The sequence below is a fragment of the Delphinapterus leucas genome, chromosome 10 (genome assembly GCF_059928025.1).
Source record: "Delphinapterus leucas isolate spDelLeu-1000000601 "Yukka" chromosome 10, BTC_Dleu_Yukka2, whole genome shotgun sequence".
In the NCBI taxonomy this organism is placed as follows: Eukaryota; Metazoa; Chordata; class Mammalia; order Artiodactyla; family Monodontidae; genus Delphinapterus; species Delphinapterus leucas.
Window position 1 is genome coordinate 67,143,309 of NC_143138.1, and position 15,623 is coordinate 67,158,931.

At 54.9% G+C, this 15,623-nt stretch overlaps 3 protein-coding genes across 4 annotated transcripts; 1 reads left to right on the forward strand and 2 right to left on the reverse strand.

Moving 5' to 3' along the window:
- Positions 1 to 42: 42 nt before the first annotated feature.
- On the reverse strand, positions 43 to 4,695 carry NPRL2 (NPR2 like, GATOR1 complex subunit). Of its 2 annotated transcripts, none has more exons than XM_030762400.2 (11): positions 4,338 to 4,695; positions 2,608 to 2,652; positions 2,291 to 2,459; positions 2,014 to 2,122; positions 1,504 to 1,640; positions 1,315 to 1,412; positions 1,159 to 1,195; positions 947 to 1,040; positions 754 to 871; positions 346 to 488; positions 43 to 259 (listed from the first exon to the last, which is right to left on the reverse strand). In XM_030762400.2, the coding sequence occupies exons 1-11, from the start codon at positions 4,502 to 4,504 to the stop codon at positions 192 to 194; spliced, it is 1,185 nt and encodes a 394-aa protein (XP_030618260.2). In that variant the 5' UTR covers positions 4,505 to 4,695; the 3' UTR covers positions 43 to 191. The 2 variants fall into 2 exon arrangements, with proteins under 2 accessions (XP_030618260.2, XP_022428741.1); XM_022573033.2 differs by lacking the exon at positions 4,338 to 4,695 and adding an exon at positions 3,182 to 4,311 and having other exon boundaries at positions 2,561 to 2,652.
- On the forward strand, positions 3,439 to 9,974 carry CYB561D2 (cytochrome b561 family member D2). The gene is made up of 4 exons (XM_022573035.3): positions 3,439 to 3,571; positions 3,995 to 4,143; positions 4,617 to 4,654; positions 5,349 to 9,974. The coding sequence occupies exons 2-4, from the start codon at positions 4,017 to 4,019 to the stop codon at positions 5,850 to 5,852; spliced, it is 669 nt and encodes a 222-aa protein (XP_022428743.1). The 5' UTR covers positions 3,439 to 3,571; positions 3,995 to 4,016; the 3' UTR covers positions 5,853 to 9,974.
- Positions 7,013 to 12,128, reverse strand: TMEM115 (transmembrane protein 115). The gene is made up of 2 exons (XM_022573034.3): positions 10,825 to 12,128; positions 7,013 to 7,802 (listed from the first exon to the last, which is right to left on the reverse strand). The coding sequence occupies exons 1-2, from the start codon at positions 11,673 to 11,675 to the stop codon at positions 7,598 to 7,600; spliced, it is 1,056 nt and encodes a 351-aa protein (XP_022428742.2). The 5' UTR covers positions 11,676 to 12,128; the 3' UTR covers positions 7,013 to 7,597.
- Positions 12,129 to 15,623: the final 3,495 nt, after the last annotated feature.

Here is a 15,623-nt window from a genome sequence, read left to right on the forward strand (position 1 = left end):
GTTCTCTCTGGTGGCTGACTCAGAGGCAGTATTCAATAAAGGTAGGTTGAAATGGATGACTTTATTTATAGAAATGAGGGTTAACTTTGAGACAGTATGGACTAGTTTGTAGGTCTAGTCCTCATGCACCAGGCAAGGCTTAGGAGGAGAGAATAGCCATAGCTGTGTGCCTGGTCCAGCCGCCACCAGCCTCACTTCCAGCAGACGATGATGTTGGGGTCATTTTCCAGCCGTTCATCCAGCTCTTGGTAGCTCATGCCTGGGTGGTGTGGTGGAGGTGAGGTCAGAAGCCTTGGCCTGGCCACCCTGCCCTGACCCCACCTCAGTGGTCCTGCCTGCCTCTACCTGTCTTGCAGCAGATCTCATCGTAACTGTGGCAGCCTGTGTAAAGCCTGGCAGGGTGGCTCCGCTCCTCCCGAGACACCCGCACGGGATACTTCTGTAGTCGCCGGATGAGGTTCTTCATAAGCCCGAACTGGATCAGCTTCCTGGGGTGAGGGTTGAGGAAGAAAGGGGTGATGCTCTGGCCAGGCCTCCTTCTAGCCAGGCCAGTCTCCCCTCCAGTTTTGTTTCAGTGACCAGACTGGACTTCAAACCCATCACCTCCAGGAAGCCTTCCTGGAGTAGCAGTGCCACATGATTCTGCTCATCAGGAATCTCCTGCTTTCTCTCTGACCCAGGGCTCGGGAGAGACACAGAGAGTGTACCTGCCCTCAGGCAAACCTTCCATGCCCCAGGGGATCCCCCTCTGACCGTTCATCAACGTGCTGCAGCTGTTGGGGGTGGCGGCCAATGAGATCTCTCACAGTAGTGCCAGGGCTCAGGCTGCAGTACAGCTGGAACACATCCCGGAGACTGGCCCTTTTGTGCCCTGTAGGCATCAGGGATCAGCTCTCCAGGTGGCCCTGCCCTCCCTGAGATGGCCTCCCCCAGAGCCTGCTAATACCTTGCTTGGTCACGTAGGATAGACACGCCTCCTGCAGGGACTTGTCATCTACTAGATCCTGGACCTTGGGCGTCGGGCAGTACACATTGGAGTACTGGAGGGTAGCAGGAGGCACAGGGGCCTGAGTGAGGGGCTTGGAAGTCTGACACAGCCCCAATTGGGCTCAGCCACATGATCCATTCTCCATTTAATCAGACCCCAGACACACCTACCTGGAGGATGGACACCAGTGTCACAACGCCGTAGTACCTGGGGGAGATAGCTGTGCTCAGCTTCTGAGGGCCATGCCTTCCCAGCTCCCACACTCAGGGCCCCTGGGCTCTTCCTGACTGGCGACCCTGTCCTGAGTGTCACTGTTCCCCACTCACAGCAGGTTCTGGATGGCGATGCGCACTAGGTTGAGCTCCACGTCTGCCTCGGCTGAGATCTTCTGGACGTGGCGGAAACCATCAATGTAGGGCAGGATCTGGGCAGGGAAGAGCAGGGTCAGTAGGGGTGGGATGAGGCCAGGGCTGTGGCCAGCCGCAGGTCATGATAGCCAGGGAGGGCTAGCATACCTGTTGTGTGGTGAGGTCCCACTGTGAGTTGAAGAAATCCTCCTTGTCTTTGGTAAAGACAGGCACATCATACTCCTGGGCCACAGGAGGGTCAGGCCGCTGCTCAATCACCTTCAAGTGGATGGTGTTAGACTCATCTGCAGGGAACCCCACCCATATCCTCAGTGCCATCTATTCCAAGAGGCCATCAATTACCATCCAGTCCTCCCAGCCACCCTTGAGGCAGGCAGGTGACTCTGGGTAGGGCCATCTTCCCCTTTTATGGAGCAACAGACTGAGGTCCATACAGGGGAAGGAACACGCCCAAGGAGCAGAGCTAGAGAGCTCTACTGGCCTCCCCCTCTCCAGCCCCATCACGCACTGGGCCCTGGACATCATCAGCTCAGCTCATGGCTATTTCCTGGCCACCAATTTGTTCATGAGTCTTGTCCTTGACTGGGTTCACCTTCCCCTGACACTTTCCCATCCCTCCTTGACCCCTCTGCTGTCCTTACAGAGGCTGGGCCATACCGATGGGCAGAGTGCACCGGCCTGAGGCATTTAGCTCCTCCAGCAAGATGGTCATGATGGGCACCAACTTCTGTTTGCTCTCCTCCGTGGACACGAAGCTGCTCTCTAGCTGGATGGAGCATGGACAGCATGGTGGGCACACCCCAGGACCCTTGGCTGGCATCCTACTCTGGAAGGTTCCCGGGTCTGGAGGGCTTTGGAGACATGCGAACACCTTCCCTAACTCTGCCTGCCCATCCACCCAAGCCCATCCACCCAAGGCCATCGTGTTGCATACCTCCAGTGTGGTCAGGTAGCCAGCCAGCTTTTTGACGATGGGCTCAAGGGCACAAGTCTTGGCCTGGGCATCACACACGAAGCCTAGGTTGAAGAGCAGGGCATTGCGGCTGTACTTCTTGTGCTCGATGCACACGGGGCAGCCAATCAGTTTCTTCTCCATGGCTGTGCTGGACGAGGGGAACAGATGGGAACAGAGTCAGGCTCCTCTCACCCCCAAGTCTTTCCACTCCTCCTGGGAACCCTCCCAACCCCCCAGCTAGGGCCTCACACAGTGATGAGCTTATTCTGCAGCTCTGGCTTGGTGATGATATACACCTGGACGGTGTCAAACAGCTCCCGGGAGATGAAGTCCTCGGGGACCTGTGGAAGGGAGTGACAAGAATCCCCTTAGTGGACCTTATAACTAGGTGGAATACACAGGGTGAGCCCCAAGACCTAATCCCTCTTCTCCAGGGTTTCTCCTCTCTCCCATCCACCCAGGCCCACTCTTTTGTGTTTCCAAACACACATTATGTTCTCACCTACCTCCTGGCTTTTGCATACGCTGTACCCTCCACCTGGCACACTCCTGCCTCACCTAAATTCCGATGCATCCAGGGATACTAGTGGATCACCACTCACACCTCTCGTAGAACCTGGCACCTCCCCTGGGCCCCCACAGCCCGATTTCCCACAATCACTGCCTATGTGAATGTTTGTTTGCCTTGCCACACCGGGAGCCTGGGACTGGGTCTGAATATACTTTTGGTTCACGATTTTCCGCGAATGAAGGGGTGGCGTGCCTGCGTGCAGCACGGGGCACTGGGTTCCACCGCTTCCAGGCATCTGGCTGAACTCCCCCGAGCGTCCCTCTACCTTGCCTCCCATGCCCCGCGAGCCCGGATGGCACCTGATAGGTGATCTTGGGTCCCAGCGTGGGGTGGAACTCGCTGAAGAATATGCATTCGATGCGGCAGCTACTGCCCATGGCGCTAGTGGGGCCGGGGTCCGTAGCTGGCGCCACTGTCCCTGGGAGCACCTGTCAGAAACAGCCCGGAGGTTTGGGCTGCCTGGTCAAGCACGCCTGCGCACTGAACACCCGTGAGGCCATCTGCTCAACAGCGCCTGTGCAGCGCGACTCAGCCGTGTGGCTGCGGGGGACTGTCCCAGGAAGTCCCGGATGGAGAGGCGTCGCACCCGGAAGTTAAGAGGCTCCGCGACGGAGCGGCAGGGCGCGCGGCAGAGCCCCGAGTAACCCACTTTCTCGGGAGGGAACCACCTCGTCAGGTCGGCGCTGCGGGTGAGGCAGGCGAATCCCTAGCGTGTAGGGGAAGCATGCCAGCGGCAGGTGGGGAGGCTGTGCGCAAAGGGACTCAGGCCGTAATTTCGACGCAACTAGGAACTACAATTCCCGTAGTGCTTCACGCCCTTCCAGCAGGCGCCCCCGCCCGGCGACGGCGTGGTGCACGCTGGGATTTGTAGTCTATTACACGGCCTTGCCTATCTTACCTGGAAGGTGGGCCAGTGATCAGTGCCAATTCAGATGCGGGTACACGCTGACAGGCCACCAGTCCTCGACTATTCCTGGTGCCTGCCTTAGTACCGTCCCTTCCTACCTTAACTTTTTGGAAGAGAGTGGCATTCCTGCCCCGCAACCCTTGCTCCAGTGAAAGGAGTGGACAGCGGGCACCAGAGACCCTTGCTTACTCTGCTATGCTTTCAGGCTACAGCCGGCCTGGTTGACCATGGCCCTTTCTGTGGAGACCGAGTCGCACATATACCGAGCTCTGCGCACTGCATCTGGGGCTGCTGCTCACATTGTGGCCCTGGGCTTCACCATCTTTGTGGCTGTACTTGCCAGGCCTGGCTCCAGTAAGTAGAATTCATAATTGACTTTTGGGAAGGAAAGTGTCACTTTTCCTGGGGAGCAGGGGCAATAGTAAGCCTTGGATCTGACTCCTGGGAAAGGCCTGGTTGGCTGAGGGACATGCTATGCTGGAGGAATAAGTGGGGTGGAATAGATGAGAGTTGGGGCTCTGCCAGCTTGGCCAGGTCCCATAGAGTACCTGGCTTCTCTTGTCTTGGTGCTCCACTTAGCTGCCTCTTGCAAAGTGCAGGGGGAAGGAGGGAGGACTGCCAGAAGAGTGGCAAAGCATGGCTTCTGATCCAGGGAGGGTCCAGGAAGAGATGATAGGTATGGGGTCAGTTTGTTGCAGCAAGAAGGGGCTTGCATTTTGGCAGCACCTCCTTGGGCGATGAGCTACTCATACTCCTCAGCCTGTGGGGATTGGCGTGGCTGGGTTCTTCTTGCTTCAGCTTCACGAGGCTTCCTCTTCTCATTCCAGGTCTCTTCTCCTGGCACCCTGTGCTTATGTCTCTGGCTGTAAGTAGTGGGCCTGGCCAGCTCTTAGGGATGGGAGGGAGCATAGCCATGGGTGGTGGTCTTAGCGCCCTCTAAATGTTAATGAACACTTAATATCTGTTTGGAGTAATGGGATGTGGGGTTAGATGCACTGTATGCTCCAACTCCTGCCTATAGTTTATATCCCACGCTTGAACTAGAGTATTCGAGATGCAGGGCAAATGGGTTTGTCTAAGCACAAAATGAGGCTTCGTCCACCTCCAGGCAGGAGGCTTAGAATATGCATTTGGGTATACCTGTGTCCCTTTTCACCTTAATTTATAGTGATGCACCTAATTTTCCTGTAACAGTGCACCCATGTGGCCAACTCTTGCCAAGAAATTGTATCCAGTCCTGTGTCAGAAAAACAAAGCTTGTGAATCATTTATAACTGCCACATCTCAAACCTTGTGTTTGCTGGGTAGCACAGCAGAGATGACATTTCAGAATAGCACCTAGAAGCAGTGTGGAGAGGTACCTCTTGCTGGTTACTCAGAGCAGATGTTCTGTCCCAGATGGAGTTCTCCACTCTTGTGCCACCAAATAGATACTTGTTAGTGGGGAGAGAATGAAGCGGAATCTGCCCACACTAGCTGGCAGCTTAGGTTATATCTAAAGCTTTCTTCCCTTCTGCTGGGCAGCACTCTCATTTAGTGTCCCATCCCTGTCTCCCCAGTTCTCTTTCCTGATGACCGAGGCACTGCTGGTGTTCTCTCCTGAGAGTTCGCTGCTGCGCTCCCTCTCGCGGAAGGGCCGAGCACGCTGCCACTGGGTTCTGCAGCTGCTAGCCCTGCTGTGTGCACTGCTGGGCCTGGGCCTTGTCATCCTTCACAAGGAACAGCTTGGCAAAGCCCACCTGGCTACGTGGCATGGGCGGGCAGGGCTGCTAGCTGTGCTGTGGGCAGGGCTGCAGTGCTCAGGTGGGGTGGGGCTGCTCTACCCCAAATTGCTGCCTCGATGGCCCCTGGCCAAGCTCAAGCTGTACCATGCCACTTCTGGGTTGGTGGGCTACCTTCTGGGTAGTGCCAGCCTCTTGTTGGGCATGTACTCACTCTGGTTCACTGCCACAGTCACTGGTGGGGTCTGGTACCTGGCTGTGCTATGCCCTGTCGTTACTAGCTTGGTCATTATGAACCAGGTGAGCAACGCCTACCTGTACCGCAAGAGGATCCAGCCATGAGCTCTTCCCAGAACCAGGGGAAGCCTGGATTTGCCCCTCAGTGTGGTAGCCGGGGCTGAGACCTCCTGGACTCTCTCAGTTGACTTGGTCACGGGACACCTCAGGCACTGGTGCGGTCACGGGTAGCCGGAGTCCTTTGTGTGACACTATTACTTGCTCCTCATGCTGGAGTACCTCTCCTTTCCTTCTTTCTCTGCCATCCCAGAGGAGTTTATGGATCATGTGTCTGGATGAAGTTGGGTTTCAAGACTGCCCCCTGCCCACAGCAACTCAACTTGTGCTGGTATGTCCAGAAATGAGATAAGAGAAAAAAGTAAAATAAAATTTTAAAAGAGACTGAAGGGACTTTCCCGGTGGTCTGGTGGTTAAGACTCCGCACTTCCAAGGCAGGGGGCGTGGGTTTGATCCCACGTGCCGTGAGGCGCGGCCAAATATATATATATATATATATATATATAAAGACTGAAAAGACTGGATGGGAGGAACAGTCCAAAGCTGGGGATAGTTCTTGCTAATGCCATCAGCATGAAAAAATGGGCAGCTGGGCAAGATGGGGACCCGTCCCTGGCTGCTCACTGAGGGGCTAAGGCTCTCCTGGCACACTAGCCCCCCGGATCTGGCTAAGCACCCCATGCCACCCAGGGCCCTAGGAGGCCCGAGGGCTGTAGCTGTGAATGGTGCGGCTGTGTGTATTTCAGTCTCCCAGCTGCTCACTATGTTGGAGTTTCTAGACTGTGGTGGTCAAATCTGGGCAATGACAGGATGGGAGCTGGGGATGGGCTGCCTCCCTAGGTGTCAGGCCCTGAGCACTCTGTCTTAGAGGTGAGCCATGGATAAGAACAACTCCTTATGATAGAGAGGCGCTTAATTATCAGGTCCTCCAGGCAGGGCCTCCTTCACCAGGTAGTGCAGGGAGGCAGAAAGTAAGTAAGAGCCTGAGGTGACAGCTCTGGGAAGACTGCTTGACAGTGGGCATGTGGTGGTGAGGCAAGGGGGAGTGTGATGGGGGGAAGGGGATGAGGGCAATGGGCTTTTTATCCAGCTGGAGTAGCTTTGGTGACCAAGCCCTTGAACCTAGAGTTAAGTCCCTGTCTAACTCTGCAGTTGAGCATGATGAGGGGCCTGCACAAGGTGGTCTAACAGAGCCCAGGAGCCATACCTCAAAGAACTGCTTTATTGATACTGCGAGGCTGGGCTTGGCTGCCCACTCAAGTGGTCCTGTAGAAAATACCTGGGAGCTGTGACTGTTCTGGCCCAGAAGCAGCTATGGCCACAGCAGAGGGAATCAGAAATCTTGACATGAATGTAGTCTCTTTGTGGGCAGGCAGGGATGTACAGCCCTGCACTGGCTCCTGCACTGGCTGGACCCCCAGAATGTTTTTGGCAAATCCTTGCCTTGGCTCAGGGCTCTCGGCAACCAGTATCAGGTGTGAGGGTTGGCTTAGGAGCCATGGCACCAGTGCCCCTGCAGCCACTTGCCTGAGGCTGCCTGCTGAGGTACAGTCTTACCTCAGATGGCCTGGGCTGGCTGTGCTTCAGAGGCCCCATGCCTGGCATAGTGGTTGTCTGGAGTTGGAACCAGGTAGCAAGAATCCTGGGTAGTGTTGGCGAGAAATAGCAGAAGTCTGTGGCAACCCCCAGCAGGCCTTCTTCCCTCTCCTCAGAGCAGTCAGTGCCCTGGAGTAGCTGAGAGTGTGTCAAGGGGGGCTTGGGAGAAGAGGTGCTACACTCAAGGTGGTCTAGAGTTACAGCTTCGGGGGAGCTGCCTCAAAGGTGATCAGGCTGGATTCTGGGACAGGCCCCTTCCCTGGGAGCGTGGGGGCCTTGTCTGACGGCAGAGGGCTATCCACCTTGGCCCCAGCCTCCTCTTCATCGTCTTCCATGCTGGGCCAGACGGACTGGTCCTCCACTCGCTTCAACCGCTCGTTGAGGGCCTTCAGAGCCAGTTGCCTGGGGCCAGGGGAAAGATGACAGGTCACTCGGGATCTGAACTTGGCTCATGCCCTGCACTCTTTCCCCCAGGAAACTGACATGCCGTACTGCTCACACTCCTCTCTCAGAACCCTATGGGTTCTCCTTCCCCATACAGGGCCCAGGGCTCCACAGGGATTGGATTAGGGCACACTCTGCCATCAGAATGAGGACCCAAAGGCTGTAGGGCCTTCCTTCCATAGCTGGGGCACCTCCAGGCTGAGAAGGCCAGCTGGGTGCCTGCCAGCCTGCCCACAGGCCAGCCCCAGGAATGGTTCTGAGGATGGTGCCTAAGGTTGGGCAAAGCTGGTGTCCCTGGGAAGACAGGTGGAAGGGCAAGTCCCTGGACATGTGAGTTTCTGCTGGGCACTGGCATCACATTCAAGGCATTACTTCTCCCCCTCTCCTTGTTAGGAGTATTTTGAGCCCCCTGGCAAGGGTCTGTGGGGAAGTTTGGAACTCAAGCACCTGCCTTGGCTCTCAGCCCGGGAAGCAGGGCCAACCCTGGTCAGCTCACCCCTCCTAACTGACTCTAATATTCTCCTTCCGAGAAGAATCTCCAAACCCACCAGGACCTGTGTTAGAGCAGGAACACACAGCGTCCTAGCAGGAGGAGAGGAAGGAGAAACAATCCATGTGGGTAGGGCACAGGCCAGAGCCTACTGGTTTCACTGGGCAGACCCCTGGAGACCCCACTCTGCGGGGAGGTGGGAAAGTTCGCTAGAAGAAAGTATATACGTGCACTTGGGACCCTGCCCACCAGGAGTTGGGATGCCCATGCTGCCAGGTAACACTTTTACTAGTGGTCACTGTGGATCCCTGATGCCTCCAAGTCTGTGCCACCAGCATGGGGGACCTGTATAGCCTTCCATGTTCCAGCAGAAAACCAAAATCTCCACCATGCCAGGGAACATGACAAGAGGGACAACAACAACATAGGCACAGAAAGCCCCAGCACACTTCCACCCTGTCCTCCAGCCTGGCACCATGGCAACTTGGCACAGACAGGATGCTGCGACCCAGGCTCCCATTCTGGAGACTGCCTTGTCAATTCTGTTTAAAGCCTGCCAAGGTAGAGAGATGGTGGCACGCTAATCACTCCCTCACAAGGGTCAAAGGTAGGAACCCCTGCCTCCCACTATCACTAGCTCTTTGGGTCAGGGAATGGCACGCAGCAAGATGTCAAACTGGTTGGTGGAGTAACCCCCATCCCCAAGCAAGGTAACAACCACAAGACTATGCCAAGAACCCACTTCCTGACACCCCCCACCCCAGTCTGCCTCCACCTGTCCATTTTCTTGGGGCTGCGTAGAGGTTTTTTGAATGTTCAGCCAACCCTAACAATCCAAGATCTCCACTGGGGGAGGGGCCACCACTGTGGCCTGGGATCACCTGAACAGCTCTGAAGACAGCTCAGTTTCTACCAGGCCCAGCCCTCCTGACCGCATTGCCTCCACTGGATAAGGTTAATAGAGACCTCGGTCTTTAGGATTCATCAGCCACAGAGACACAAACTGTAGAGCCCACAATTAAGCTCTGCAGCATGCCGTGTGTACTTTTCAACACCTGCCACCTTGGACCATAGTAATCTGTGGCCTTCCCCAGCTGGAAACTCCTTCAAGAAAGGGGTGTGGCCCACACTCCACAGCCCCAGTGCAGAGTAAGCACAGGGACAACTCCAGCTGAATTCATAAAGCTGCCTGCTAAGAACTCATTTCACAGGTGAGCAAAAGCAGAAGGCTTTGACAAATGCAGACAGTATGAACAGAGCCTGCTCTAAATTTCACTACTCAAGTAACTGCATCAAAAAAAACACTCAAAAATAATGTTGAGGGGGCTTCTGGTGGCGCAGTGGTTACGAATCCGCCTGCCAATGCAGGGGACACGGGTTCGATCCCTGGCCAGGGAGGATCCCACATGCTGTGGAGCAACTTAGCCTGTGCGCCACAACTACTGAGCCTGTGCTCTAGAGCCCACGAGCCACAACTACTGAAGCCCATGCGCCTAGAGCCTGTGCTCTGCAACAAGAGAAGCCCGCGCACTGCAATGAAGAGTAGCCCCCGCTCGCCGCAGCTACAGAAAGCCTGCGCGAAGCGATGAAGACCCGACGCAGCCAAAAATAATAAATAAAATTAAAAAAAAAAAAAAAAAGAATAATGTTGGAAACAGAGCTGTGACCACTCTGGTAAGTCCACAGACCTGGGAGAGACAGAAAGAGATGGATTAAAAAAGATCTGTCCTGCCCTGGCCAAGGTGCATTCAGTGAATAATTCAGTTGGGATTCCTGATGGTGCAGATGGCTTGGTTTACAGATAATGAAAAGGTTGTCTCCACTTCCTGGTGCAGTCAGCAGGCTCCCTCGGTGGGTCATGTGGCTGTCCCCTGGGTTTGGTGACACATGCCTGCCAGAGTAGGCGGGGGTGGTGGGGGTGAGGGGGCGTGTCTAAGTCTAGTTATACCCCAGGCTTCCCTCTCAATAAATAAGCGGGAGAGAAGCACAACATCTGAATTAAGGCTCAGGAAGAGGGTGTAGTCCAGCGTTTGGAAACTAGGGTGGCCCAGACCATCTCTTAAGGATCCCATGTTTCCTTCTCTGTCCCTCTCTCACAGGGGAAGAAGGACCAGCAGGTTGTTTCTGGCTCCCACAGGACCAGTGTCTAGGATTTGGAGATTCTGAGACAAGGCCAGGGTTACGTGTACCTGGCTCTCCATTTGCCCCTCACACAGCTCAAAAGGAAGCAGGGCATTTCTTGAAACTTAAGGGGCCTGAGTGGTGAGAAAGGCCACTTTTACTCCCTAATTTTGGAAAGCACCTCCTGCAGCCCAGACACTTAAATGCTGAGCTCCAGGCCACAAGCTGGCTTTTCTCTCTTTCTGAATCCGCCCCGACATCTGACTGTAGGCTGCCAGCCTACATACAGCAAGCACCTCAACAGATGGAATGTGACTTGATTAATAATACTATCCTAGCTCGACAAGGTTTTGGAAGATTCCACAGTACCTTCTCCGCTCTGCGTCTTGAGGGTCTGTGCCTGGGAGGCTGATGGTGATGGAGGATGGGGCACCCACATCATAGCGCTTCACTGTCTTCTGGCATATCTTTACCTTCACCAGGAGGCCATGCACCAAGTTCGCCAACAGCCCCACCACAGGCTGCAGGATATCAGGGAAGAAGGTGGCAAAGGCAAAGTGGTCGGCCATGTCGCCTCGGCCTCGGCTATGGCGCTGGTAGAAGCGAAGATACACCCAACTGGAGATCAGCCCAAAGCCATAGGAGGCCAGCGCTGGGCTCTGGAGCAGTGTGGCCAGCCGCAGCAGCAGCAGCAGCCCCAAGAGCAGCATGGGCACCACACTGACACGCACCTGAGGCACTCGCAGGACCACACAGTCCCCCATGGTTTGCTTGAGTGCCACCAGGACACCACCTAGGAAGCCCAGGGCGCCGTGGATGCGGACAGTGAAAAGGTACACCAAGTTGAAGGAAGCCATGTAGGTGAGGAGGTAGGCGAAGGCCCCCAGTAGCCCCACTGACACGTTCACCACTGAGAAGAAGATGAGCAGCTCCAAGGCCCCCCAGAGGGGCTCCAGCAAACGTCCAGCCACCACCACTGTGGCCAGGCTGATGGCCACATCCCACACATGCTGTTCCATCAGCCCATGGGTGGCCAGGGTCCAGATCCAGAAGTTGGGTGGAAAGAGGTAGCCTGGGGTGACCGCCAGGCAGCCCGTGTCCACGGCGAAGGACAGCAGGTAGAGGAATAGTACCGCAGCGCACAGAGCCTTCACCACCACGCTGGCGCTGGACAGGATGGCCCCCAAGTGTTGGCGGGCGCCCGGTAGGGCGCGCTGCATCTTCCTGGCGGGCGTCGGCCTTAGGAAAGGGTTTAGTGGGCTAGGGGCCTCCCCGGGGCCTCGTCCCAGTCCGGCCCCGACGGGAGGCCCGGGTCCGACCTAGTCACTGGCCTATGGCCCCGGTGAAAGCTCCACTTCCGGTCGGGTCGACTCCGGTCCCAAAGGGCAGAGCCGGGCCTGGTCGCGGGGCCGGGGCCTAGGCCCCTCGCCGGGGATCTGAGGGAAGACCTTGGGCAGCTTAGGCACGCCTAACTGCCTGCTCTGTGTGGCCACCGCGCCGACCGGAATGGCGGTGATCTCAGGGCTCGATCTTCTCCATCCACTCTGGGGCCCTACGGTCAACGCGGGACTGGAGGCTGGTTCTGGGTCGGAGTCAAGTCTTGTCAGCTCCGCCTCGGCCTCGGCTTCGACCGTACCTCCTCCCTTCTCAGGCGCCGACAAACAGCGGCGCTGCGCCTGCGCGCCCGGAGAGGCTGCAGGATGCCCTCTGAACGTCGGCCTTGCGGTTCCGCGGCATGCTGGGACATGGAGTCCTCGGCCGGAGCCGGGACCGGCGGATATCAGGGTTCTGGGTAGAACAACAAGTCCCAGGAGGCTGTGCGCCGGAAGAGGAGGGTGTGCTTGGGAGTTGTAGTTCTCAGGACCGTTTCCGTCGGTTCTCCAGAGGTGGGGGAGGGTGAACGGGCATCGCTAACCTCTGGAGAGCAGCGGGTACCGGCGGCAGCACAGTTGCAGGCCACGCGCGTGCTGAATTTCCCGGAAGGATTGGCTCAGTGTGTGCCTGTTTATTTGAGTGGGTGTGTCCTAGTAGGCAGGTGTGCAGGTAGGAATGTTGGATGGTCCAGGGGGCGCGAACTCCTGGAACTTCCGCGGTCTGGTGTGTGCCTGACCCAGGTTGGAATTCTTGCTCTGCGTTTTGGCGGCTGTGTGACAATGGCCAAATTCCCGAACTTTGTTGAAACACAGTTTCATGGACAGTAAAATGGGGATGATGACAGGACCTACCGTGAGGATCTAAGGGGACTGGCGTGTACAATGCCAGTCCACCCTGGGTGCTCAGTGAGTGTGTTGCCCAGGCTGCCCTTGTTACAAATGAGGTGGAGCCCATACCGGAACTCGGATCTCCAGCCCCCAAAGGGGTGAGACTGGACTTCTCTTAGTGACTCTCTTCCTCACCACAGTCAATCGCTGAACCTGATGAAGAGAGAGGTCTCTCCACAAACTTGGGTCAGGCTGGCCTTGGGTCTCCACCTCACTGCAACGGTGGCTTCAGGTAGGTTGTGTCCTGTGCAAAACTGATTTTTGTTTTTTGTATATTGAGTTATTTTTTTTAATATGCATATAATTAAAATAAATGTATGACAAAGTACATTTATAAAGTGCAGAATCCCTTCCTTTCTGCCACTGATCTCAGTACAACTGCCGACGTGTGCACAGCCTTCCAGATCACAAAAGGTGTTGCTTTCCTTTACCTTTGGGCTCTGGGTTCCTGCTGCATGCTACCCCAGGGTAGGGTTGCCAGATATAGCAAATCAAAATACAGGGCGCTCAATTAGCATTTCAGTTAAACAATGAATAATTTTTTCAGTATAGGCATGTCTTCAATTTTTAGCATAGTTATGCCCCATGCAATGTTGGGAACATACTGAAGAATATTCATTGATTATCTGAAATTCCAAATTTGATTGGATGTTCTGTATTTTACATGGCAGGTCTACCCCAGGACCTCTGGGGCTGTTGCGGAGCATGGGAGCTGCCTCAGGAGTTGCTAGTTAGGCTTTGCTCTGTGGCCAACCCTTGCAGAGGGTGAGGAAAGGTGTCTTCACTAAGACCTGGAATGCCCTCTTTTATTTATTTAGCATCCAAGGTCCCCAAGCCACAGGCCACCTCATTTCCAAAACCTTTGCTGGTTTCTTGCATCTGGGAGAAAGGATTTCTCCTAAGTCTCAATTTGCTCATCTGCGGTATGGAGATAAACTAATATCCAACTCTAATGTGTGGTGAGTACTCAGCACGTGGTGAGTACTCAGCACAGGGTGAGTACATAGTGTGGAGTGTGTACTGTAAGAGAGCAAGTGTCAGTAGTACTGGGAAATCTCTGCACTGGTGGTTATACGTCTTTCCCGTTGAAAAGAAACTCGAAGGTCACACAGAATAGGATTGACTATTAAGAGAGTTGGGATTAAAGTGAACAAGGGTGTAGGGCTTGACAGAGGGAGGCCCGAGATTTGCTGAAATGGACTCAGAGCTGTGTTCCAGCATGAGCAGCAGTGGCCACTGACAGCACCAGGCTTCCTCTGGGCTGGGAAGGAGCAGCCATCATGCTTGTGGGTGGGCCAGACCTTGGCCTCCTCTGGACAGCAGCACTGGCCCTCAAGCACGAAGTCATGGACTTGGGCCAGGTATTCACTCTTTGCTCCACCTGGAGGACCTGCGTAGGCCCTGGTAGTCTGATCCTATTGGCTAGAAGCCTGCATCTCATCTCCATCTTCTTTCCTCCACAGTCTTGGCCTTGAGCCTCTGGGAGACTTTTTTTTTTTAAAGACAGTTTTTCCTGGAGGCTTTTGAGAAGATTATACAAGACAAAGGATGTCAAGGATCTAGCACTTAGGAGGCCTGGGAAGCGTCATGCCCTCCACCCACCAGAGACCTGGATTGCTATGGCCTTCACTCCCAATTAAGTGGTAAGTGGGGCTCTGAGGTCATGGCCACCTGTCTTCAAGCCACCCAGTCCTCACTCCAGGGCAGAGACAGTGTATGGGAACCATTTGAAGTGAAAATATGAACATTATTTAATAACTGATCTTTTGTAATAAACCATTTGAAAATATTTTACAAGGAATCACACACACAATATTTTACAAAGTTTCTTGACTTTTTTGTCGCTGTTGTTTTTCTGACTTGTCTGTACAAAATAGAACAACCAAAAAAAAAGGGCAGATAAAAGGAAATGGCCCCCCAGTCCCCCACAGATCCCCCAAGCCCGAGGTGAGGGGACAGCCAGGTCGGGTGGGTGATGAGAAGGATCAGACCCAGCTGGGGGTTTGACAACTACCTGATGGGGATTGCTTTGTCTGCTTTTCTGTTTTTTAAACTTAAAATATATATTAATTTATCTGTATATGTTTCTTTCTTTATTTTTATATTCTCCATTGAGCACCTGACTACACTACAGTTACACACACGCCCCTGCAAGACATGGCTGGCATCTAGGCTGGGTGTACAGCATGGGTGCCCACCCTGGCACCAGCAGTGGGCATGGACCATACACACACACTGAGAAAGCGACAAGCAACGTGACATTAATTAACGGAGCCATTAATTAATGTATCACCCTCCCCCCCTCCTCCCAGTCCATCTGAGCCCTATGGCCATATCCCCCTGCCCTCAGTCCCCCAATGGCCCCCAGGCTGGGATGCCTTTGCAAGAAATGACCAGAATGAATGGTGTGAAGAGATGTTCCCAGGCCCAGCCTGTGTATGTGCACAGAGTGTGTATATGTATGTGCAAGTGTGTGTTCAGCAGGGAGGAGCAGTTTGGCCAGGGAGTGTGTGAGTGGGAAAGAGACAGGCCTGAGTGTATAAGGGGCAGATTGGGGGTGGGATGACCCAGCTAGAAGTAATCAAGTCACCCCCGCTAAGGCAAAGGGTGATGCCTGGTGAGAGTTCCTCTGCTGAGGGGTGCAGGCAGTGGCATGTGGTCCCACTGGGGGCCTGACACTAGTGAGAAATGGTTACAATGAGCACCTGGCAGGGTCAGGGGCAATAAGGGGACACTGGCGGCTAGGTCAGGACAGAGGAGTCTTCACCCTTTGCCCCAGCATTTGGCACTGTTTTGACATTCAGCTTTACAGATGGGGGACCAGCTGGGTTACAGGTCACATAAGAGGCGGACGGTGAGCAGGAGATGGAGTGTGCACATGCCAACCTCCTACCAACCCCTCACCCC

Coding starts and splice junctions, on each gene's coding strand:
- TMEM115 (XM_022573034.3), bottom strand. CDS start 11,675: ATGCAGCGCGCCCTACCGGGCGCCCGCCAACACTTGGGGGCCATCCTG. Junction 7,803..10,824: donor CAAGACGCAGAGCGGAGAAG/GTACTGTGGAAT, acceptor CCCTGGCCCCAG/GCAACTGGCTCTGAAGGCCC.
- CYB561D2 (XM_022573035.3), top strand. CDS start 4,017: ATGGCCCTTTCTGTGGAGACCGAGTCGCACATATACCGAGCTCTGCGC. Junction 4,144..4,616: donor ACTTGCCAGGCCTGGCTCCA/GTAAGTAGAATT, acceptor TTCTCATTCCAG/GTCTCTTCTCCTGGCACCCT. Junction 4,655..5,348: donor CTGTGCTTATGTCTCTGGCT/GTAAGTAGTGGG, acceptor CTGTCTCCCCAG/TTCTCTTTCCTGATGACCGA.
- NPRL2 (XM_030762400.2), bottom strand. CDS start 4,504: ATGCAAGCCCCTTCTTGCTGCAACAAACTGACCCCATACCTATCATCT. Junction 2,123..2,290: donor GCTACCTGACCACACTGGAG/GTATGCAACACG, acceptor TGCTCCATCCAG/CTAGAGAGCAGCTTCGTGTC. Junction 1,413..1,503: donor GGGACCTCACCACACAACAG/GTATGCTAGCCC, acceptor TTCCCTGCCCAG/ATCCTGCCCTACATTGATGG.